The sequence below is a fragment of the Pongo abelii genome, chromosome 4 (genome assembly GCF_028885655.2).
Source record: "Pongo abelii isolate AG06213 chromosome 4, NHGRI_mPonAbe1-v2.0_pri, whole genome shotgun sequence".
Classification (NCBI taxonomy): Eukaryota; Metazoa; Chordata; class Mammalia; order Primates; family Hominidae; genus Pongo; species Pongo abelii.
In genome coordinates, this window is record NC_071989.2 from 117,837,764 (window position 1) to 117,863,256 (window position 25,493).

Below are 25,493 nucleotides of genomic sequence, written 5' to 3' on the forward strand. Positions count from 1 at the left end.
TATTTTTTTTGTAAGTTGGGAGAAGAAATAGAGTGGTGGAAAAGAAAGAAACATCTGTCATGGAGGCAGATCATTGTGAGGAATCTTTTCCTGCCTAAAGGTGCCTTAGAAAGGAGCATGTTTGGGAAAACAGGAAGTAGGTAAGTTCAGAGTAACTGCCAGTGCCACAGATGTGCAGATCAAATATCATGATTAGTTCAGCCAACTTCTCTCCTCTGTCCTAGACCAGCCCAAGCCTGGGACGTGGGGAAGGCACTAAAAAACTCCAGTGTTGTGAGCTATTTTATTCACCTCGTAGGGGAGTGTTTTAGTTAGACCTTATTTATTTTATCTATTTTGAGGTTAAAACTGATGTCAGTGTTATGATCCCTCCAAAACAGAGCTTCCAAAAAATTCTGTTGTTTCATAACATTAGTACTTAAAAAAAAAACCAAAAAGCCTTTCAGTTTTGTTATATGTTTTTCATTTATTATGTCTTCTTCAAGTATATCATATTTTATTGGTATAATCTTTACCCAACATTTGCAATTCATATGATCAAAATGCCATACCTTTCCTATTACAGATTTAGTTTTTGACATTTTCATGAGAATTATTGAAATGAAAAGCATAAAATAGGTACACTAGTGCCTAACTCATAAGTTATTGGTAAGTAATAGTAGCTGTTTATCTAGTAGTGTTTTATGAGTGGCACAAAGCAGTATATCATCATTTTCTTAAATTTGTGACTTGGAATGAAATTTACTAAAATTTGTATTCATGAAAGCAGATGTTAAAATTTTCACTTGTGGAGAAATAATCAATATGAACATTTACAGACCCAGAAATCGGCAGTGACTCAGAGGATAAATTAGATCTTATAATGAATGGTAAATTGAGTGAGTCAACATGGAAAAAAGGTCATCCAGTAGTGGGAATTATTACCATTTTTATTTTGATACTTTCAGATATAAGTACAGTTTTTTTTTTAAATATGGTCACAATAATATTTTCTTTTTAGAAACATTTAGATGTTGACTTACTCAGTTTGTCATTGTTGTGAGAATTTCATATAAGCATACTTATTGAATTAAGCAGTATATGTTAATTAATAACCATAAGCTTGAGCTTTAAGCTAAGTTGGATAAAGTTTACAAAAACATCACTAAAGTAAGTGCATAATAGCAAAGGTATTTTTAAATTTTTGATGATTAAAATACAAAACAAAATGTTTCCCAAATTGAAGAGGGAATATTCAAAATCAGAAGCCCTGGTTTTTTACGATAGCTATTATTATCCTACTTCTGCAACAAAGTGATGATTCTGTCATCCTCTCTGCTCAGACACAGATTGGAGGAAAGGAGATGAGAGCAACAATTAGATAAATAACAAGGTTCCCTTTGCCTGAGAGCCAGTATTTTTAAGACACTCGGACATTTCTTTGAATCTTAGATGCGTGTTTTGGAGATTTATTTTATGTGATTTGATAGCCATGTTAAATTTCAGTTAAACTTTTATTTGCAGACTTAAATATGCCTCTTAGGATTCTTGCCATCACTTGTCTTTTTCCTGGGTGACCGTGGGCCATTTGCTATTGTCCCTCTTGATATAATGAGTTGTCCTAATCACATTAGGTGCCACTGATAAGATACTGGACTTTGCTGGGATATGAGTGAGGTTCTTTTTTGTCCTTTTTCCCAAGTTGTTGCCTCTCACTCCTATAACTGGTTGAGTGTGGTGAGAATGGTGTATGATTTATGAGTATATTCCTTGGAAAAGTATACTTTGCATTTCAAAATAGCTAGAATAAGATGATCTGGAGAGGTGGAGAGGGTTGAGCTACCTCTGAGACTCTGCAGTTCAGGGTTGAATTACGCAGCTTCAGATAAATTGTTGAAGGATCTGAGAGAGTTGGTGGTACAGAGGAAGTAAAAGCCTGGGATTTTCCAAAGGCTGTCATTAGTTGTTGCTCAGAGCTATGACTCCAGGGTTTCCATTTGCATTTTTTGGAGTCCTTACACCCTCCTGGATGTTTCCTTTGCCTCATATTTCAGGCATGGCATGTGTTGGGCTTGCCCTCCAGTTTTTCTTTTAATAATAATGATAATAATTTATGGCGCGATCTTGGCTTGCTGCAACCTCTGCCTCCTGGGTTCGAGTGATTCTCCTGCCTCAGCCTCTCAGGTAGCTGGGATTACAGGTGCCCACCACCACATCTGGCTAATTTTTGTATTTTTTTTTTAGTAAAGATAGTGTTTCGCTATGTTGGGCAGGCTGGTCTCGAAATCCTGACTTCACATGATCCACCCACCTCGGCCTCCCAAAGTACTGGAATTACAGGCAGGAGCCACTGCACCGGCATACCCTCCAGTTTTTCTCTCCCCACACGAGGGAGCATGCTTTTTGGTTTCCTTAGACTGGTGGTAAGCAGCAGTTAAGAGGGTGATGCCTTTTGTTTTCTGTTCTCTCTCTCCTGATCCACCCAGTGGAGGAAGGCTCTGAGAAGAGCAACATCATTTTGAGAGTGGTGCTAAAACCCTGTAAGCCTGAGTGTTCTGTCCTCCCAAAGCTGTGATACGGTTCAGCCTCCTGACGGTAACCTACTTGGTTTTATTTCTTCTTGCTGTCTCAGAAAATATTCTAAAGATGCTTAATATTATTTTATAAATACAGGTATAAATAATATATATGTGTACTCTTCTGACAAATTTCACACATTACAGATATAAAGTAAAATTCCTCTGGCATCTGTGTCTGTCTCTATCCACTTTTCAGGAGAGGAATTCAGATATATGTGCAAGCATACATGCACCACACGGTCTTACAACTGTAGAAAAGTATAGTATTGTGTTTGTGTCGATTTTCAGCATAGTTTATCATGCTATACAAATGCTACATTTAGCTTTTTTCTTCTGATGTTTCTCTGCCAAGAGAGACAGTTACCTCATTCTTTTCATTTGTGACACAGCATTCCATAACATGGGTGTATGTGATTTTATTTATTCATTTCCCTGTTGAAGGGCATCAGCATGTCTTCCCATTTTTTTGTTCCTAGTGCCAGTATGCAGTGAACATGCTGGTGCATGCCTCCTGGGCTCACCATTATGTACATCTCAGCTAGGTACAGTGGGGAGGAACTGCTGTGCAATAGAGTATCTGTCTTTGATATTAAATATGTATTACTTTCTTGGCTTCTAAGGTGAGTGTGCCATTTTAAAAGAGAGTTTTGGGTTGTTCTAAAGACTTTTTGGGGTCTGGAAGCCTCTTGTGCTTTATTTCACTCAAATAGCTCTTGCAGGATATCAGATTTCAGTTCAGTGCCCTCTGCCCTTAAAAACAAAAACAAAATTTGGAAGTCTTCTCTCTACTCACTTACTACAAGGCCTCTCCCAGCCCTTGGTCCCAGAGTAACTTGAGCCTTCTCCAATAGTTGGTCTGCAGTGAGACATGATGATGTAGTGGTTTAGTCCTGGTTCTGCCAGTCTTGTCCTTGGGCGAGTGATTTCTTCCTCAGCTTAGGGTCAGGACGAAAGGAGTCATTATATGTAAAGCTTGTAGTAAACATATGGTACATAGTAAGCATCAATAACTCTTGGCTCCTGTTATTGCCACATAGCTGCCACCCTTCACTCAGCATACGTTTACCACCCTTCACTCAGTATACGTTTATTGTACATGTCTACGTGCTGGGAACAAGATAAATAAGACATGGTCTCTAGCCTTAAGGAACTTATATTCTAACATGCATGTAACATGTATGTAAAATGAAAGTTCTTATTCTCTCATCTTTCCAGCTACTTAAACTTTATCCATAGCCCAGTTTACTTTCCTTCCATGTCAGCTAACTTGTGCATGATAAAGGACAGGCTTTCATATCTTAGCTATTTCTGTCTAACAGTGATTCAGTACTTACCATGTACCCCAAATGTTGTTAAGAACTGGAATGCAAAGATGGTGTGTAAAACAGTCTGTATCTATGAGAAGCTAACATTCTGTAGGGAGATTAAAAAAAAAGAAAATCCTAGCTCTGGGTGTGAGACTGGAATCTACAGCATCTATAGAACACTCTGATGTAGTGGGACCTTCTGAAGGACTCTTTTTGGCCTTTTTATTACCACTTTTCATCTGTGAACTGGCTCTGTTCTACCTTGCGTTGCCTGTGCAAATAAGGATAAACAAACTCCATTCTCTCTTCCAAGGAGGAGAGAATTAGCAGCAAGAGGGTACATATTTCTCTTTGTTGAAACCTGGGAATGGCATCACTCCTTTCTTTCCCTAGTGACTAATCTTGTAAAGTGTTAAAGAGAAACCAGAGGGACTTAGAAAGCCCTGGCCATTCATGCCCAGGTGGAGCCACTTTAGTAAAAAAATAGCATTTTTGCTGCCATGTGATGCACAGGTAAAACAGACCACTGGATACTGCTGGTTTGCATTCCTGCTTCCCGGGAAGTTCTCCCTTCCATTGCATGAGCCTCTTTGGGAAAGGTACAACTTAGGGAATTACTGACACAAAATAGGAACAGTTGGCAATCCTTTCACTCTCTCACATATACTGATCTTTAAAAAAATAATAAATTATCATTGAGAACTCAGGGATACCTCCTTGCTTTTATGACCATTACAGGTTTTGTTTGGCTTGTTCATAATAAGCATATTAAGTTTAATCTTACTTTAAAAGTCTGTCCTGATACAAACTTTAAATTGATATCTTGATGAATTGTGAATGGACATAAAGGCTCCTTTTAAAGAGCTTTAAGTGTTTGTTGCCACAACAGGATCTGAGTATAATACTGAGCTTGAGAAAGATGATTTTCTCAACAGAAATACTTTGTTATTGCTAGAGGTAGTATGAAATTATTATTTTTTCCTTGAAGCATGTTCTTTTATAAATGCTTTCTGGAGATACATAAATTAAAATTAATGATGTTCTCTTTTGTTAAGGCTTTATTTCATTTCATGTGTTCTGTTGATCTTTGAGAGAATATCTAATCTAGAGAGAAGAAAACATAAAATAGTACTAAAAACCCAATGAATGCTTTTAGTAAATTAGAGTTTACTCCTTGTCATCAGCCATGCTCCCTAGTATTATGTGAATACTATCATGCTTGGTGCTACATTTTGTGTTTTGGATGTTTTTGGTTGATTTGTAGATGCTTATCTGTTGTTATTAAAATTCCATGTACATTTCATTTTGGCTTTACAAAACTATTTTGGTTAATGTAAACATACTGAAAAGAGGGTTTGCATTTAGAGTAATGCATTTCGTAGGTCAGAGAGGATACCGTAATTTATCATCAGCTATATATGTGATTTCTTTTCCAGCTTCCCAATAGTGGTGGAGATATTTGGGTCATCTATCTTTGCAGGTCCTTGTAATAATTGTCATCAGGAAATGTACAGTGTAGGTAACTGGCAGGGGTTAGTGGTTCAGACTGTGGCCATTAAAAAGAAAAAAAAGGCATTAGCTAGGTGCAGTGGCACATGCCTGTAGTCCCAGCTACTCAGGAGGCTGAGGTGGGAAGATTGCTTGAGCCCAGGAGTTCGAGGCCAGCCTGAACAACATAGTGAGGCCCTGTCTCTTTTTTTTGTTTGTTTTGTTTTAAATGACATTCCGCATTTCCTCACCCATGGAGATGGTACTCATAATAGTTTTATGAATGTAGGAAGAAACTGAAGTTAGCTCCATTCGAGTTGGAAGAGCAGTATATACCAGAAAGAAATTCAGTGAGCATTCTGAAAATTCTGATCCTAGAGGCTTCAGCCCATTTAAATGTTATTTATCACTAGATTGTTATTTTTATTTTACAATTTCCATTGTACTTTTCAGATAAATCTATGGTGCCTACACTAACTGCATTTACATTCCTTTTTTTTTTTTTTTAACAGAAATGTCTTAGCCTCTGGAAGGCTATTTTATTCACTAACACATGCTAGGAGGCTTCAGCAATATCCTGCTCCATTCTAGAAAACAGCAATTTGATCCTTTTTTCCTCCTCAATCATTAACAAGATTATGCATTTGCGGTGAGATGATCCTTCTTGAACAAGTAGCCAGAAATCATTTATTCCAGTTTCTTCTCAAGGTGCTGAATTAAGTCTCGTCTCATAAATCTTGTGGCTTCCTTGATGATGGATTCAGAAAATCATTTCTTGACTTCTATAGGTCCTTGCAGTCCTTCAAGCAATTTGAAGAGTTTTTCATATTTTCGTCTAAAGTGTCGAATTTCCTTCACTAATTGACATTTTATATTAGCATTAATTTCTTCTTGGCATTTTGGAAAAGGGAGTATTTCTGTGACTTTTAGGTCATCTCCAGAGAAATTGCTGGTAACGATTCCTCCTACAGGTGCATTTCTACCAGGTTTCTGCATCAGCCCATCTTTGCTGCAACCACTGAAGTCATCAAATCGAGAATCCAATTGGCTTGGTGGAATACCATCTACTGCCATAAGCTTCTTTTCCTTGGACATGGCAGAGCCTCCAATAAGACTGTCTCCTGCTCTTTGTTTCCTTAACAACAGGGCCATCTTCTGCCTTTTCTGAGATGAAGGACTCTCAGATTCCCTGGGACGTTTAAACACGTTTTCAGGTTCTACAGCAGCCTTCTCTGCTTTATCAGTCATTGTTTCCAGAAGGACTGATCCAGTATGGCCCAAGGGGGATGGAAGGGAAACTGCCTGCTATGGTGTACCCTGCCCCAGCCAAATACTGGGAACACTGGGAACCTGTGTGGTGTGCCAGAGTCCTGAGGAGAAGCCTTGTGTTCAGTAGGATCATGGGTACCAGCCTTGACAACCATGGGGCCTGTGTTTACACTCTTTCCCACAAACCTCACAGAGTTAAACTTCCTTTCTTTAACTCTTTGCTTTCACCTTCTGCTAAGCTCTGGGGATTCTACTTGTCTCCTAGGAAAAAGTCTTCCTTACTCCTTTCCTCCCTTCTGCATTTTTCCTTTTTTCCTTTCTGAACCTCAGAAAGCTTCAGCTTTATTGAATAGAATAACATCACTCTTTCTTCTTATGACCACTTTCCTAATTGCTGTCTTTAGAAGGTCCTGTAATATCTCTCACACACCCTTTTTAAAAAAAATTTCCATAGGTTATTGGGGTACAGGTGGTATTTGGTTACATTAGTAAGTTCTTTAGAGGTGATTTGTGAAATTTTGGTGCACCCATCACCCAAGCAGTATACACTGCACTCTATTTGTAGTCTTTTATCCCTCGCCCCCCTCCAACCCTTCCTCCCAAGTCCCCAAAGTCCATTGTATCATTCTTATGCCTTTGCATCCTCATAGTTTAGCTCCTGCATATCAGTGAGAACATACAGTGTTTGGATTTCCATTCCTGAGTTACTTCACTTAGAATAATAGTCTCCAGTCTCACGGAGGTTGCTGCAAATGCCATTAATTCATTCCTTTTTATCTCATACACCCTTGATCTGTATTAAGTGTGTTGGATTTCCTCTTCTCTATCTATGAAATTGACCCAAGGCCTCACTGAGGACCTGAAGATACAATTAAAGTAGAATGACAGAAACTAGTAAACACTTGAGGCTTATCCAAACGAATGTTTGATATGTAGAGGACTTTTTAAAGCTGTCCTCTAAACAAAGGACAAAATGGATCATTTCATAACAAGGGGTCCTAAGAGATACTAAACTCAACTAAAATTGATTTAACTTCTGGGGAGCTTTCCAGATTATAGTCCACAAATACTAATATGTTAATATCACTTTCAGCCATAAACCATCTCATTGGATCTCCTGTCTCTTTTCCTAGCAATAATACACTGTCACTTGAACCAGCTGAATGTAAACTTTACTGGCTCATAATTTCTGGTCTATAAGGAGAGAATGGTGAAAAAGTGGGCTAGAATGGCTCTTTGGGGAATGGTGGTGCAGATGAGAAGTGGATTGGCCTGTAGCTGGGCAGCCCTTTTCTCATTTCATGTCCTGTTTCCCCTCTAGAACTCAGAGAATCATTTACATGTTATACATCATCTACATTTTTCTCATCCCAGCTGCTTCATTCTTTAGTTGAATAATATGCTCCTCAGAATAAGTGCTATCTACCTTCTGATAGTTTTTAAAAAGAAAAGTTAAATTGTTATAGCATTTATTATATTAGAGATGTTAAGACAGGAAGTAGAAAACAAGAAAATGTATGTAACTTTGGAAAGAGTTCTGTGTAGTATATTTCAAAAAGGTGAGGCAAGTAATTTCTTTCTATTAATCCATATATATTTTTTTAAAATTTAGGAGTAGAAGGACAGTCTGTGGAAGTTTCCAATATTGTGGACATCCGAAAAGTATATAACCGTGAGATTGCAATGAAAATTTCTTCTGATATAAAAAGCCAAAATAGATTTTATACTGACCTAAATGGATACCAGGTAATTTTTCCTTTAAAATGTTTAAGTAATGGTTGTATTGGTGTGTAATTCTTATATATAACAATGGCCCAGTTAATTTTAGATCCTTTGAAAAAGTATACTTAAAGTTGCAAATTATTTCTAAAATAAAACTGAATTTTGACAGATAATTTCGGGTTCTACAGTTAGAACAAATATTTGGGAGACCATTTTTTTAGAACATCTTTTTGTAAGGATTTATTTGTTCAAAGGGTAGATTTGGTGACCACTGTGAATGTTGAATATCTTGATGCTAAAAAATATATATATGACTTTATCTACCAGAAAGGAAACATAATTAGGGATTGATGGATTATACTTACTGGGGTTTTTTTTTTTTTTTTTTTTTTTTTTTGAGACAGAGTCTCGCTCTGTTGCCCAGGCTGGAGTGCAGTGGCATGATCTCAGCTCACTGTAGCCTCTGACTCCCAGGTTCAAGCGACTCTCCTGCCTCAGCCTCCCAAGTAGCTGGCACTACAGGCACACACCACTACACCCAGCTAATTTTTGTATTTTTAGCAGAGACAGGGTTTCACCATGTTGGCCAGGCTGGTCTCCAACTCTTGGACTCAAGTGATCTGCCCACCTCGCCCTTTCAAAGTGCTGGGATTATGGGCATGAGCCACTCTGCCCGGTCTGTTTTTGTATTAGTCCATTCTCACACTGCTATAGCGAAATACCCAAGACTGGGTAATTTATAAAGGAAGGAGGTTTAATTGACTCACAGTTCTGTGTGACTGGAGGGTAGCCTCAGGAAACTTACAATCATAGAGGAAGGGGAAGCAGACAAGTCTTACATGGCTGCAGGCAAGAGAGAGAAAAGCCCAGGGGAACTGCCATTTATAAAACCATCAGATCTCGTGAGATCTCCCTCACTATCAAAAGAACACCATGGGGGGGAACCACCCCTATGATCCAGTCTCTGCCCACCAAGTCTCTCTCTCAACACCTGGGGATTATAATTGAAGATGAGATTTGGGTGGGGATACAAAGTCTATATCAGTTGTCCTCATAAGGAATTGATCCATACCTGTTAAGTTTGTTCCTTATATATTGGTTTAATGTATGATCTAATAATGGGCTCTTGTAAATTTCAGGAAAATTCTTCCTCCATGTGTGTGTGTGTGTATACCATTATACATACACAGACACACATGTATACATATACATAGGTATATCTATTCAGAAATGGGCAGGTATATATTTAATCAAAATTTTCATGAAATAGTTTCAAATTGTAGTAAGGAAATTGATTTATACAATCTTATCAGGTTGTCAATTCTCCAATTTAATAGAGCACTTCTGATTGTTACCTAAATCTCTGTTTTCTGAGTGTATGTGTTTGATAACATATCTTTGAAATACCATTAAAACCATGAGCATGTTTTTAAAACAAGTGTTTTAGAAATTTCTGGCTGTGAATAGAAATAATTTTACCATAAACACTTTTACTTTGATTTTCAACTGGGGGTGAGTGAAAAAGATTTTAATAATTTTCTCTTCTATGATTTCCTGCAAAAGTTAAATTTAAACTTTTTCCAAAACATAAAAATTGCAGCATACATTCTGAATTAGCATGTTAATTTGACTACAGCCATTTGGATTCCAAATAAAATCTAAACTTTATGGTGATTCATTTTTTTGTGTACAAAAGAAAGTCTTTTCTTAAAATTATACAAAACCAGTTATTTGTATTTTTGGGTGTAGACATGAATGAGAAACTTAGTAAAACTGAATAACTAAAAATGTGAATTTTCTTTTTGAGGATGGAACGTTTGACTGAAAAAGAAAATATTACTTTTAAGTCTGTAATATTTCTGCTTTTAAAATTGACCATTTTTTAAGCTTTGGATATATTAGTACTTGGGCAAAACTAGATATCTAGCTCCACCAGTGGGGAATCAGGCTAGCAACAACACGATTGTGGTAGTTTTACATTTTTTAAAATAAGTTTCCAAAAAAGAGCCTGCATCGCCAAGTCAATCCTAAGCCAAAAGAACAAAGCTGGAGGCATCATGCTACCTGACTTCAAACTATACTACAAGGCTACAGTAACCAAAACAGCATGGTACTGGTACCAAAACAGAGATATAGATCAGTGGAACAGAACAGAGCCCTCAGAAATAATGCTGCATATCTACAACTATCTGATCTTTGACAAACCTGAGAAAAACAAGCAATGGGGAAAGGATTCCCTATTTAATAAATGGTGCTGGGAAAACTGGCTAGCCATGTGTAGAAAGCTGAAACTGGATCCCTTCCTTACACCTTATACAAAAATTAATTCAAGATGGATTAAAGACTTAAACGGTAGACCTAAAACCATGAAAACCCTAGAAGAAAACCTAGGCATGACCATTCAGGACATAGGCATGGGCAAGGACTTCATGTCTAAAACACCAAAAGCAATGGCAACAAAAGCCAAAATTGACAAATGGGATCTAATGAAACTAAAGAGCTTCTGCACAGCAAAAGAAACTACCATCAGAGTGAAGAGGCAACCTACAAAATGGGAGAAAATTTTCTCAACCTACTCATCTGACAAAGGGCTGATATCCAGAATCTACAATGAACTCCAACAAATTTACAAGAAAAAAACAAAAAACCCCATCAAAAATTGGGCAAAGGATATGAACAGACACTTCTCAAAAGAAGACATTTATGCAGCCAAAAGACACATGAAAAAATGCTCATCATCACTGGCCATCAGAGAAATGCAAATCAAAACCACAATGAGATACCATCTCACACCAGTTAGAATGGCGATCATTAAAAAGTCAGGAAACAACAGGTGCTGGAGAGGATGTGGAGAAATAGGAACACTTTTACACTGTTGGTGGGACTGTAAACTGGTTCAACCATTGTGGAAGTCAGTGTGGCGATTCCTCAGGGATCTAGAACTAGAAACACCATTTGACCCAGCCATTCCATTACTGGGTATATACCCAAAAGTTTATAAATCATGCTGCTATAAACACATGCACACGTATGTTTACTGCGGCACTATTCACAATAGCAAAGACTTGGAACCAACCCAAATGTCCAACAATGATAGACTGGATTAAGAAAATGTGGCATATATACACCATGGAATACTATGCAGCCATAAAAAATGACGAGTTCATGTCCTTTGTAGGGACATGGATGAAATTGGAAATCATCATTCTCAGTAACCTATGGCAAGGACAAAAAACCAAACACCGCATGTTCTCACTCATAGATGGGAATTGAACAATGAGAACACATGGACACAGGAAGGGGAACATCACACTCTGGGGACTGTTGTGGGGTGGGGGGAGTGGGGAGGGATAGCATTAGGAGATATACCTAATGCTAAATGACGAGTTAATGGGTGCAGCACACCAGCATGGCACATGTATACATATGTAACTAACCTGCACATTGTGCACACGTACCCTAAAACTTAAAGTATAATAATAATAAAAAAAAAAAGGAAAGAAAGAAAAAAAATAAGTTTACATTTACAAGTTAATTGGGTTTGGAAAGGAGAAATAGAGAATTCTTTTAAGGTAGCTTTACTTTTTTTTTTTCTTTTAACATTTTACATTTGTAACTTTATCAGTTTATTAATTTCCCAAGGCTGCCATACAAATGGAATCACGTAAAACAACAAAACTTTATTCTTTCACAGTTCTGGAGACTAGATTTCTAACATCAAGGTGTCGGCAGGGCCATATTCCCTCCAAAAGCTGTAGGGAAATAACCTTCCTTGCCCTTTCCCAGCTTCTAGTGGTTGCCTATGCTTGGCATTCCTTGGTTTGTGTATGCATCACTCCCGTCTCTACCTCTTTTGTCATACAGCGTTCTCCCTGTGCCTCTTGTATCTGTCTGTCTGTGTCCAAATTTCCCTCCTCTTGTAAAGATGCCAGTCATTAGGTTAGGTCCCAACATGATCCAGAATGACCTCATCTGTTTCTGCAGACGCTCTATTTCAAAATAAGATCACATTCATGGGTTGTGGGTGGACAGGAATTTGAGAGAGGGAGGCATTATTCAACCTAGTCCAACCAGTAATTTGAGGGAGACATTACAGGGTTTTTGGGAAGATTAAAGATCAGATTTGTGAAATACTCCGGACCATGCCTTTCGTTAATGGGCACTTAATACATGTTAACTATTACGGTAACTTTGTACCTCTTCTTTTCTTCACTTTTATGTCCAACTTTCATGAGTTTAAATGAGGAGATGACATTTTTATGTGATATCATTAAGATTCACTGATAATAGGGTTCTGAGCTTAGAGTCAGTCACTGTGACCCAGATGGGCTTTGGGGTTACCGACAGTCTTTCTCAAAAAGTAGAGTCATATTTTGAACATTCAGGTACTAGCCTACAAGGAATTGGAATTTGGAACTATCTGCATTGAAACTAATCAAAAAGAGTAAGCACTGAATGGTTTTTAAATATAAATATGCATTTGATTATAATGTAATATCTTAGAAGATTTGGTGTGGAGACCTGTGGTATTTATTAAAACCAATTCAAGAATAATAAGAGATATTTCTTGAAAGGGGATAGAGAGCTATTATACCTAGCATTCATTACAAAAACAGTATGTTAGATTTAGATGGGAAATGAATACTTAATACCTTTATAATTTGTTTTATGCAAATATTGGAGAGCTAGAAGACTTTTAAACATTTTTATTCTGAATTTAAATAGGAATGCCTATTTTAAAAATCTGGACAAGTTCTACCTTTCCCACCTAAAAATTGTTTTCTAATATCCTTGTGGTTTTTCTTCATATTGTTTTAAATAATGTTTTAATTTTTAAATTATTTCTTCCACTGAATAAAAAGGAAGCTTTGTCTTTTTCTCTTGGGAAGAAAAATCACCTGTCCTCAAGTTTTTAAAAGAACATATGTAAATATCACTTTTTGTAGATGGAATTGTTGTGTTTTATAGATTCAACCTAGAATGACACTGAGCAAATTGCCTCTTCAAGCAAACGTCTATCCCATGACCACAATGGCCTATATCCAGGATGCCAAACATCGTTTGACACTGCTCTCTGCTCAGTCTTTAGGGGTTTCGAGTTTGAATAGTGGTATGTATTGCTTACACTCTTTTTCGCTCTGAAAGGTTTCAATTCCAACTGTATACTTTTTCTGTTGGTCAGATGTGGTATAATCTCTAGTTAAAACCTCCCTGTCTTCTTTGCAGCTTTTTTCTTTCAACAACCAGACTATTTAGTTAAGTTTGGGTTTTGTGAGAACAGCATAAAAAGATGAATCTCCTAAATCTTCAGATGAAGAACAGGAGACCTAAAATCCATGTCAAGATTTCTTTTTAAAGATGATTTGCTTCTCCTAACAGTGTGTATTTTGCAGAAGTCTCCATCATCATTATGATTTAACGGATGTGGAAACTCAGATTCAGAGGTTTAGATAAGTTGCCTACGTTTGCAAAGTTGGGAAGTTGTGGTTCAAACTTATGTCCTTCTCTGAATCATGGTCTTTCTATTCTGCTACCACCTGAAAGAAGGAAGGGAGCAGAAATGATAGAGATATGGGGATAAAGAGGTGTGGCTGTAAGGATTCCAAAAGAGAGAAAGTGATGCACAGAAAGTAAGAGAAAATAGTCAATAGACACTGATTAATTTTTGCAAGTCTTTCTATTGAGAGACTTTGATCCTTTATAATACATATTTTTAATTGGTTATCATACATGGTATCATTGGTCTTCTTACATTCTAAGAGTTGGTAGAGATAAATATATGAAGGAGCCAGATAATAAGTGAGTGCAGATTCCTGTTGTGTCCTTTGACACAAGCCCACTTTTTACATGAGGCGTATACATGCATTCTGTAACTTACACACACACACACAAACTGCTACTTCTCATTTTTCTTTGTGGCCTTCATTAGATAAGATCATGTAAACTCATGCCATAAAGACATGAATTTGGTTTTGAAAATAGTAATGGCTCCACATCAGGGATCCAGTAGGGAGGGTTAGAGACTTGAGCAAACTGAAGAGCATGTTCCCGATGTGCAGTGGGGCAGCATTGTTGCTGTGTGGTTAGGGGCCCAGTGTTGCTAAATTCAATTTTTGAAGAAGAGTCCAGAAGTCTGGAGTTTTACGTGAAGTTGTTCAATCTGTAAAATATTGATATAATTTTTTAAAAAACACTATGTTGAGAAAACATAAAACATCTTTGTGCCGTACGTGACTCTTGAGCCACTCATTTTTAAACACTGCCTTAAATTCTCAAAGCTGTGCCCTAAATAGAGGACTAGATAGTAAGACTCAAGCTGTGATTAACAAAGCGGCATTATCTCACTTCCTGGTAAAGACAAGCTAAGAAATAAAGTTCCTCTGTTTCTGCTATAGCCACCAAATACCTTAGTATTTGAATTAAAGCAATTCGAGTACAATCCAGGAAATCACTAAGTGCCAGTCACATGTTATATGTACCAACATTTGGAGACAGGAGAAGAGTTAGAAATTACCAAGACGTTGATATGCCAATTTGGGTGTGAAGTGACAAGCTGTAGATAGGTATGATCTATCTACAGCTTGTCACTCCCCGCCCAATTTAATCCCTGCGCCTGGGGACTAAATCTTGGACAATTGTCTTTTAAATTATGAAGGTAGTGACAATGAGATTTCTACTCATCTCTGGTAATTTTAGGTACTAGATACATAAACTCAGAAGAAAGAAGCTAAACAGAGTTGTTATGACTATGTAATAGTAGTAATTGTTAAAGTCATTTGTGTTTGTTATTTCCCTTTTGTACCAAATGATCATTTAATATAGCAATGGATATGAATGAATATGTATGTATTTTTAAGTATATAACTTCAGTTTTCTAAGTCTTATTTGAGTATTAGCTTAAATGTGTGTGTGTGTGTTTATATATGTACACATATGGCTCTAGTTTTTTTTTTTTAAATTTCATAATGTAATGATTAGCTTACAACTTGAGCTAGAGGAAATATGGAAATATTGCATAGCAAATGAAGGAACCAGGTATGACCCCTTTTAAGCCAGAGAGGCAGGACAGTGGTGCTGCCGCTAACACAGTATCAGAGAAGCAAGGGAGTATATCATGAGTGTGTCCACATTCTAGGGCTTCTTCAGAGACCTGCTTCATATCAAGTAACCTAAATTTTATTTGCAAACCTTTTTTAGACCTACCCATCTGTGTGTATTTTACTACTCTGTGTGATGTACATTTCCTAATAAACCTTATAAGCATTTTTTATTCCAAATGGTGCTACTAAAAGTTTTGGAGAACTTAATTTACTCTTCAGGTTAATGTTTTGGAAAAAAAGTTTCATTTAAATTTTGATCTGTCCTGTCTCATTTTAAAATTTCTTATCAGGTATTGTGAAACATTACTAAAGAAACACAGAAATACTATCCTGTTTTATGAATTTGTGGTAGCTACTTTGAGCTACTATCAAGAGAAAGCCCATGGTGTAGTGAGTTGTATAAATCCACCTCCTTGACTAGAGGGGAAATTTAGAGCAAGACATCATGACTGCTACTTAAGTGATGCTCAATGAATGTCAGTATTAAATTATTCTGGTCAGTTTTGCTTGTTTGTTTGTTTGTGTGTTAGGTCAGATTGAAGTTATCATGGATCGAAGACTCATGCAAGATGATAATCGTGGCCTTGAGCAAGGTATCCAGGATAACAAGATTACAGCTAATCTATTTCGAATACTACTAGAAAAAAGAAGTGCTGTTAATACGGTATGAAAAAATAACTAGCATGATCTGATATTGATTTTTTTTTCACCCAAAACTTGAAATTATGACTTTCCACTTTTAAAATTTTAAAAATCATTTCCAATATTGAGATTTCTTTATAGTAGATGTGGCCCACATTCACAGAAAGAGAACTTCAGTTGTAAGTATCGTGTAAGATGTGCACTTTGGTCTTTTTATTTTTTATGTTTGCTTATTATGTAGATAAAAAATAATGACAGGAAATCAGTTTGGGTAAATATTCCTGAAATTATTTTGAAAGAAATAAGAATTGAAAAATTGAGCTAAATAAAAGTTAAAGAATAGAGCTTAGTCATATACTTAGGACATTAAATTTGGTAAACTTTATTTGAAATCTTAGTAAAATTTGTTTGAAATCTTAGTGTACTTATGCTAGTCTTAGACTCTTCAGTTGAAAATGTATTTATATGTAGGTTTCCTATGTTTGATTTTTATTCTTCAAAGCAAAAATCTAGTACTCTGTGTTGAATGGTCTGGCAAAAGCCCAGCTGGACCTGAATGACCTGACGATATGCTTGTTCAGGCAAAGTTATCTTCAGAGTTCTCCATAAGTCATTGATCCACCCACCTTGGATAGCCCTGAACATGGGCTTTTTCTTTTTGCTCTATTCTCCTTTCTGCACCTGACCATTGCAAGTCCTTTCTGCTCTTTTCAGCCAGTGACCATACCTTTCGCTTTATAGAGAGAACAGCCATTAGACAGGGCTCTCTGTTCCAGTTATCTAACATCTACTCCCACCCTTCCCATCTTTCCTCCTGTTACATTTAAAAGAGACTTTACCATCCATCATCCTAGGCAGGTCCCACCACTTGTCCTTGGAACTTAGTCTCTTCACCCACCTCAGCATCCTTTTACTGTTCATTCTCTCTCTCTCTCTTTCTCCCTTGCTCCTCATATCCAACACTTCCTGGGAGATTCTTTCTGGTAGCTTTTGAACACTCTTTGTTTTCTTCTATTAAAAATAGAAATGGAGTACAGCCTTCCTTCAGACTCTTATTTGCATTTCCTGTAAGCTACTATCCTCTTCTCTTCTACCCAATTGAGCCAGAGTTTATGAGATGAGTTTATTTCATCACTTCCTTCTCACACTCCATTTGTTTCAGTCTGGCTTTAGCCTCCATCATATTCTGAAAGACCTCTTTCCAACGTCAGTAGATCCGGTGGATATTGACTTTCGTCATCATACTTCACCTTTCAGCAGTATTTGACGCTGGCCATTGTCACTCTGTAAAATACCACCTTGCCAGGGCTTCTATGGAGCTATGCAGCTTGGTTTTCCTCTTACCTGTCTGGCAGTTCTTTATCTCTCTAATAGTTCTCTACTCAGCCATTAAATCTTAGAGCTCTCAAAGCATGTCCCCTGGCCTTCTCCTTTTCTTATTTTTTATGCTATCCCTTGGCAATCTCTTTTACTCCTCTGGTTTTGTTTGCATCCTCCGCACAGGTAGAAGCCACTAATACATATCTCCAACTTAGGCTTGTGTCTGACCTCCTGATTTATCTATCTAATTGCTTCCTGATATTCTCTTTTTAGAAGGACACCTCAAGTTTGACATATCCAAAACACTCATTATCTCTCTTCCCTCCCAAACCTGGCCCATTTCCAGTGTTCCCCCCAGTCAACAGCCACTGCCATCCATACAACTCCAAGACAGACATGAGTTCTGCCTGATAGACACTTCTCCCCATCAGCCTTTTCTCACAGAGTAATTGCCATCACCTATCTATCTCATTGCCTGAATATTTCAAATTTATAATCTTCTTTACTTCCACCACCCTAATCTAAAGTGACTTCCTGTATTTCCTGGGTCTAGCCTATACACATCCACCCTGTTCTCTTTCTGTCGTATGTCTGTTCTTAAGACAGAAGTCAGAATGGTTTTTTTTTTGTTTTTTTCAAAGCCAAATCTAACTTTATTGCTTCCTGTTGAACCCTCTGATATCTTCTCATTGCTATCAGTATAAAAGTCAAAATTTCTTACCATGGCCTCCAGAGCCCCTCATGATATGGGCCCTGCATGTCCCCTAGGCATTGGCATTGGCATGCCTTTTACTGTGTCTGCTTTAGGCCCACTGGTTTCCTTTAAGTCCCAAGTACTTTCCATCCCCTCCTCCCCACAGCACTTTTGCACATGGCCGGTTATCTTCTGCCTTAGAGACTCTTGGTGATAGTTCCGGTTAGTGCTTACTTCATCAGCTGCTTCTGGACCAGGTTAAAAGCCCTTCCCCTATGCTGCCTGCAAACTCTGCATCTCACCTTCATGCAAGTGTGCAATTATTTGATCCTGTCTTTTCCCTCCTTTAGACCATAAACTCCATGAGAGTGGGGATTGTGCCTTTCTCTGCTCCTAGGATTGTTCCTGGCAGAGGACATGCCTAATATATGTCATATGAATGAATATCCAAATGCATAGATGAATGAGGTGTTAGAGTACATTTTGCCACTGTATTTATTGCAATTTCTGCCTATTACCTTGTCTTCATATGCATGTTGCTTTCCTCCTACTAGATTCCAGGGACTTGTTGCCTTCATTTTCATATGTCCTTATATTTGGTAGACATTCTTTAAACAAAATACTAGTTGATTGAATGAAGTGGCAACAGCTAATTAAAGCAAAAATTCTTCCAGTATTTAGAATATTTTAGAAAAAAGAATTAGTATCCACTTTAGATGTCAAGAGCCATACCATTCTTGAGACTCATATTTTAAATCAATCACTGACAAGATAGCTTAGTTTTAAGGACTAAATCTGCATAGGAAAATCGTTGTCTGAGTGCTGACAGCTACTGTCTTTTGCTCCTCCTGAAAAAGTTTCTGGCTTATATGAATTTATATTGACACTAATCTACAAAACTTCTGTTAACTGCAACAATAAAAATTTTCACATCAAATCTATAAAGCTTTGACTTAGAAGTGAAATAATTTGTTTATTCCCATTCAGAACTCCTTGGATAGTAATTGATTTAAATTTAATTTAATGTTTTTATGTTGATTAAATTTTTCTTTTACTCAAGTATAGATTCTGGCTCTTCAATTAATGGTTTCTTTTAAATAAGAAATGAACTAGAGAAGAGAAAATACATTTTAATGTCTAGTGAAAATAATTAAAAAGACAATTGATGAAAGTTAATACCATGTAACTTGAATTTTCTAGAAAGCGTTCTTAATTTCAACTCAGACTCAAATATCTAAAATAATGATGGAGGGAAGTGAAGTAGGGGGATACTCCCTGAATAGGAAGAGATTTTAATGGGAAGCCCTGAGCATGACAGAGCCTCATGGAAATAATCCCGAGCTGACTAAGTGGAAGTAAGTCCTGTCCTCAGAGAATTCTGCAGAGAGCCAGTAAAAACAAGGACTTGGATGATATCCACTGTGTGATATGTCCAGGTGTCCAGTGAGGACTGTGGCTGCATGAGGTTGACCGTCATTTATGCTAATCATCCTCAAAGCCAATAGAAATGGAAAATAGGATTCATCTCTTTGGCATTGCCAGGGTTTGAATGTGTCCCCCAAAAGTTCATGTGTTGAAAACTTGGCTACCATTGTAGTAGTGTTGGGAGTGGGACCTTTGGGAGGCTTTTGGGTCATGGGGGATCTGCCCTCATGAATGAATTAATGCGATTATCATGGGAATGGGTTAGTTATTGCAGGAGTGGCTTTGTTGTAAAAATGAGCTCTCTTGCATGCACTCTCTTGCCTTTTCACCATGTGATAACGCAGCAAGAAGGCCCTCACCAGATGCCAGTGCCATGTTCTTGGAATTCCCAGCCTCCAGAACTGTGAGCTGAATAAACTTCTTTTATAGATAAATTATCCAGTCTGTGGTATTCTGTTATGGCAGCAGAAAATGGACTAAAAACAGGCATTGACGGCTTTAGGATTTGTTTCTTTGACCGTTTATCCTTACCCCTTTCCTGCTACTGGTTGGTTAATGAGGCACTGAGCTAGGAACCCTGTAAGTGTTCAAGTGTTAAAATTGTGTTGTTTTACCTTTAAATATAAGGAGAAGAAATTGGGAGAGATCAGATTAAAATATTAAATACTTATATGGTTTAGAAAAGTGACAGCATAAGGGAGGTCAACCAGGTTTAAGGGTAAATACTTAGGTGACCAGAAGATCTACAGTAAACTTGAGGACACATCCCACTAAGACCCACAACTCAGCTCCAGCTGATTGTTTCCACATGGGACTGAATGCCTGCCCAGGGTGACACAGATTTCCAGTTTCTTGGGTAAAAAACAAAAAATGTGTTTTGGGTTTTTTGGGGTTGCTTTTTTAGTATGAATTTTTTATTAAAGAGTTGGCTTAAAAACAAAAAAACATTTTAATACCATACAGACCTACCAAAATGTGTTATCTACAAATTTGCCCCACAGTCTTCAGTCCTGGGCTGCAGATACTTACCTCTAAATGTTATGATTCAATGTATTATTCTTCATTTTCTCTCCTTCTTCCTCTTTGTCTTTCTTACCCCACCCTTCCTCTCTAGTGTTCTTCTTTCATTTATTTATATTGCATTTGCTTATTAAATTAATGGATTTACTTCAACAGACATTTATTAAGTTCCCACCATGTTTCAAGTCAAACTGAATAAACAAGAGTAACTTAAAAAATGGTCTCTTACTATCTCACCATGATTTAACAGGATCGTTTAACTCAAAGTGAGCTTAATAAAGGGCACCAAGAAGTCTGGCAAGAAGTTCTGACTCATGGAATAACGGCTGGAACCCAGTGAGGAAGAGCTGTACTTTGTGTGGTTTGGATTAGAAGGTGCTAGAAACTTTAATGTCAGACAGGCTGCAGAAAGCTACACTTACACAGTCTGAAACCTTCCAACCAACAAGAAATCAAATAAGGTTTATAGTACTAGATTAGTTAAGTACAAGGCTGGGGAATTCATTTATAACTTAAACACATAAAATTTCCTGTAGAAAACATGTTTTTAAAACTTTGGGTTTATCATATGATTTACAGTGGAAAGATTACCTTTGTAGAGATTAATTTAAATATTGGTGGTTCAACAGTTAATATCTTGTTGAGCCTCTTGTTGCTGTAAATATGATAAGAAAGTACATGAATGGCGGAACTATGGGTGAGACTTTGCCACTCCAACCTGGCCAGCCTCCAGCAGTGTTATTTTTTCATGGTGCTCTTAGGGTAGTGAACCACAACTCTTCTATAACTTCCTTATCTTTCTAAGGACGGTAAACTACACAGTTTTTAAATTCTTGAAGTCCTTAATATCCATGACATTGTTTCCTTTTAGAAGACTCCCATCAAAATGTCTTTGAAACCGAATCTTGTTTTTCTAATGCAAAGGTAGTTAAAAGGTAAAGCTTATCTTTTGATTCTAAAGGGAGCTCTGTTTTCTCTATAAGGTTGGATGTCTGGGGTGGCAGTTCCCAGCACAGGGTCATGGAGCAGTGTGCGGCTGACTCCATGAAATTCACCTGGGGAGGCTTTTCAGCTTTGCATTTTCAGGACCCCACCTCTCAAGATTTTGCAGATTTGGGATAGGACCCAAGAATCTATGTTGATTAGAGGTGCCCCAACTCATTCTGTTGTGTGGTTAATTTGGGGAAATACCAACGGTTAGGAAGAACTAATCTGGTTTGGAGGATTGGTATATATGCACGTTATTGCTTCTGGAGTATAGAAGATTAATCAGGAAGTGTTCTGGCTACACACTGGAGTGGTGAGGAATTACTCCAAGAGTGTGGAACAAAGCCAGAGCTTTCTCTGAATGTTTCTTGACCTAGAGTGGACTTAATACTTCCCAAATTTGATGAGGGAGGTGTTTTCTTTTCTGTTTGAATATTTTATGTTTTATTACTTGTGAGTGACTTTGTCAGCAATCCTAACCTAGATTATGAAGTCCTTTGATCTTGGAGTACATTTAAAATATCTTGTTGAAATTGTTCCCTCTTTATTCATGTTGTTCTACAAACTGCATTAAATTTCAGTATTGTTGGAGAATATTATTTTATATGCTTTATTTAATCTTTTAATACAATTCATTCAGACCCGATTTTTTGTCAGTATCTTAATATTGCAGTGTCCCTCTGCTGTCTTAAAATTTTTTTTTTCTCTCTCCATGGTCTGAATTGTAATGACATCTAATGTTAGCTTCTGGCACGATGCTAGTCACTTTTTGCTAGCACCCTTCTGTGCAATGCTAATCTGACATTCTGAATTTTAAGCTCTATATCTCTGTAAATCCTGTCTTTTCACACAGATCAGTAGCCAAGCCTTTTATCTGAGCCTTGTAATACAAAAAGGATGCAAAATCAGAAGATATCAATGGAGTAATCATTTTAAAAAATAAGATACAAAATTAAATTTGGTTCAAATGTAACTGGTGATCAAAGGACCTTTCTGCATAAATTATTTTCTAAGTTATTTGTGTCTGTTTTTACTCCTTAGGTTAAGATTCTACTCAGTCATTGATTTAATTTTGCATGTCATCTAGCATATTTAATCTACCAACATTAGTAGATTATTTAATGTTTGAACATACAGAAATATTGCCTTTAACCATATACCATAGCAAAAACTAAAGCGTTTTAAATTATATGGAATAATCATATACTATGTAAGTGTGTGATAATTATTCAGTAACATATTTAACACTTCTACTTTTGGAATAAAATAGTGAAACAATTGGCAATGATTTACCAAGTTGAAAGAAAACAATCAGATGATCTAGGCATGCCACCTATGTTATTTATATTTAAAAATTGGATTTATTTTGAGAGTTTTGTTTTCTTTAAATTCTGTCATTGGGTAACATTTAGTTCCTATCAGTTGGTAACATGGATGGACTTTAGCTTTGAATCAGTACATGCCTTTATGGTCTTGTTAAGGTGTATAAATGAAACTACAAGAATATGGTGGATGAAACCTGAGAAGGGAGATAATATTTGATGATGCACAACATATAATCTATGTACAGCCCAATCTTTGTAGTTTGAGAGTTTTGTGATAGGTTGAGAATTTTCATAAAAAGGTATGCCTTGTCCTAAAATGGTTGTAGGAAATGTTTTCAGTATTTTTAGTATTAAATCAATGGAAGAGATATTTTAAACATATGAGTTAGATGTGCACTGTTTATTTTCTTTTATTGCTTACAACTAAACTTGGTAGTTTATGGAGTATTTTCTAAGACTGATATTTATAAAATATAATAAAACTAGATTATTCATGTATTTTTATATTAAACCCTCTCAGATAATTCTGTTAATATGGTGAGAACTGGAAATATAGAACGCTTAAACATTTTTGTTTTTTCTTGATAGGAAGAAGAAAAGAAGTCAGTCAGTTATCCTTCCCTCCTTAGCCACATAACTTCTTCTCTCATGAATCATCCAGTCTTTCCAATGGCAAATAAGTTCTCCACACCTACCCTTGAGCTGCAAGGTGAATTCTCTCCATTACAGTCATCTTTGCCTTGTGACATTCATCTGGTTAATCTGAGAACAATACAGTCAAAGGTATGTCTCAAAATATATCTTATAAAAAATTACTGTTTATTATGTACTTGTTTTAAGGGGGTAAGGAAAGAAGAAAAAAATAATGTATGCTTTACTATGCTTTGAGGAATTATTAACAGGACTTCACCTTTAGCCAAAAGCTTCATGCCTTTCATTTGACTATTGCTCTATATTTTAGAGCATATCCTGATACTAATTTACTCTTAAGTTCTATATGGCGAGCAGGTCAGGAAATACCATTAGTAGGTGGGCAATCTGGGCCTTAAGTTTAGCACTACTGACTTTTCCCATTCATTTCTCCTTGTTAGACAATATCTCTCAGAAGCTAGAGAAATAGTACTTAGTTATTTCTGTATCAGAGGCTTTGTATTTTCGTACCTTTCTCTTGAGAATCACTGCAACTCAGTTTCCCATTAGAAAACCAACTGTTTAGAAGACATATTAGAGGAAAAGCATGGGGAAGTTTTATTAGGTATGAAATTTAATTTAGTTAGACTGCAGTTATATACATACCTGTTTTTAACATCAAAAAGATTGCATTTGGAAAGAATAAGAATTAGACATTTGACATTGTCCTTATGTGTTGCAAAGCTGTTTTGATATTGCAAATTGACATAGATTTAGCTGGAAATAGTAAGTGGTTATGGATTCTGTGGAAAATATCTCATGGTAAATGGCCTAAGTATGAAAAGAAGAGGATGCTCATGTTTAAAGACAATATAAGAGGTGAGAAATGTTTAATTTAGAACAAAGAACTAAAGCAGTAAAGTAAGGATAAATGCCTATAATTTGGACATTAGAGATTTACAACTTTATGTCTAAGATATAGGAGAAAAAATATAATTTCTTTTTTTCTTTATAGGTTTTTAGTTGAGACACTTTTGAAAGCAAAGGTCAGATAAACAGGGGAAAAAATAGCAATAGTATATTGTACATGCTATACCCATCACTTGGGAGAGGCCTCAGTTCAAAAGTATTTTTTTCCCAAGGCAGTGGTTTTGGTACCTTGCCTAAATAATGTTTTAACAAAGAGCCATAAATCCTCTAGAGACAAGACAAAGAAGAAAGCATCTTCAGGCTTCCAAAAGGCAGGAAAATGTGGGAGGATAAATTTATGGGAAGAGTGAAGTCTGCTCCTAGATGCTCTGGCACTGCTGTCTCTTAGCTGATTAGCAAGCCTTGTAAAGGGGCCTGTCTTTAGACAAGAAAAGGCAGAGAGGAAGGGATGAAGACCTCTTGTATTTGTAAATTGCTGTCCTGCCATCAAGCAGGCAGAAGAAGGGACAGAATGGTCCCCTGGTTTTTTTCCTTCTTCAGCTCAATAATCCTCAGTTTTTTGAGAGAGAAGTATTTTGGTTTCCTTCAGAGATAAGGAACTTATGCTTGGCTATGCAGGCAAACGTATATGACTTATAATAATGACTACAAGTAAATGCTTGAGGCGTGTGTGTGTGTGTGTGTGTGTGTATTGAAAGGCTTTTTAAAATCATATCAGTGAACTTGCAGGATTTATTTCCTACCCACTACATGCCAGTTACTGCCATAAAACACACAAATGCCCCTGCCCTTCTAGAGCTTAGATTCTAATGGGAGGAGAAAAATAAGAAAAAGTAAGATAAATATGTAATATGTTAGATGGTGTTAAGTGTTATGAAGGAGTAAAAAGAGAACAGCCATTCAAAGGAGGTAACACAATTCTGATTAAGGTGTGTAGAGAGGGCCTCACAGGGGTGATAATGGAGTAAAAATCTGAAGAAGGTCAGAGAATAAGAGACTTCTGCAGATTTCTGGGTGTAGAGTGCTCCAGGAAAAGAGCAAGTGTGAAGGCCCTGAGGCCGGAGAGATATGTGGCC

General features: G+C 36.9%; 2 protein-coding genes across 4 annotated transcripts in view; one reads left to right on the forward strand and one right to left on the reverse strand.

Moving 5' to 3' along the window:
- Positions 1-25,493, forward strand: part of MAN2A1 (mannosidase alpha class 2A member 1) — a 178,950-nt gene that overhangs the window by 140,995 nt on the left and 12,462 nt on the right. For all 3 annotated transcript variants that reach the window (XM_002815774.5, XM_054555791.2, XM_054555792.2), the window contains 4 exons: positions 8,235-8,368; positions 13,313-13,454; positions 15,975-16,108; positions 23,446-23,640. In XM_002815774.5, coding sequence (XP_002815820.1) covers positions 8,235-8,368; positions 13,313-13,454; positions 15,975-16,108; positions 23,446-23,640 — 605 coding nt within the window. The remainder of the gene's footprint in view (positions 1-8,234; positions 8,369-13,312; positions 13,455-15,974; positions 16,109-23,445; positions 23,641-25,493) is intronic.
- On the reverse strand, positions 6,122-6,601 carry LOC103890688 (cancer/testis antigen family 45 member A10-like). The gene has a single exon (XM_024247243.2). It carries the CDS (start codon positions 6,599-6,601, stop codon positions 6,122-6,124), a length of 480 nt encoding a protein of 159 aa, XP_024103011.2.

Bases quoted from the DNA above. Each gene is read 5' to 3' on its own strand.
- LOC103890688 (XM_024247243.2), bottom strand. From the start codon at position 6,601: ATGACTGATAAAGCAGAGAAGGCTGCTGTAGAACCTGAAAACGTGTTT.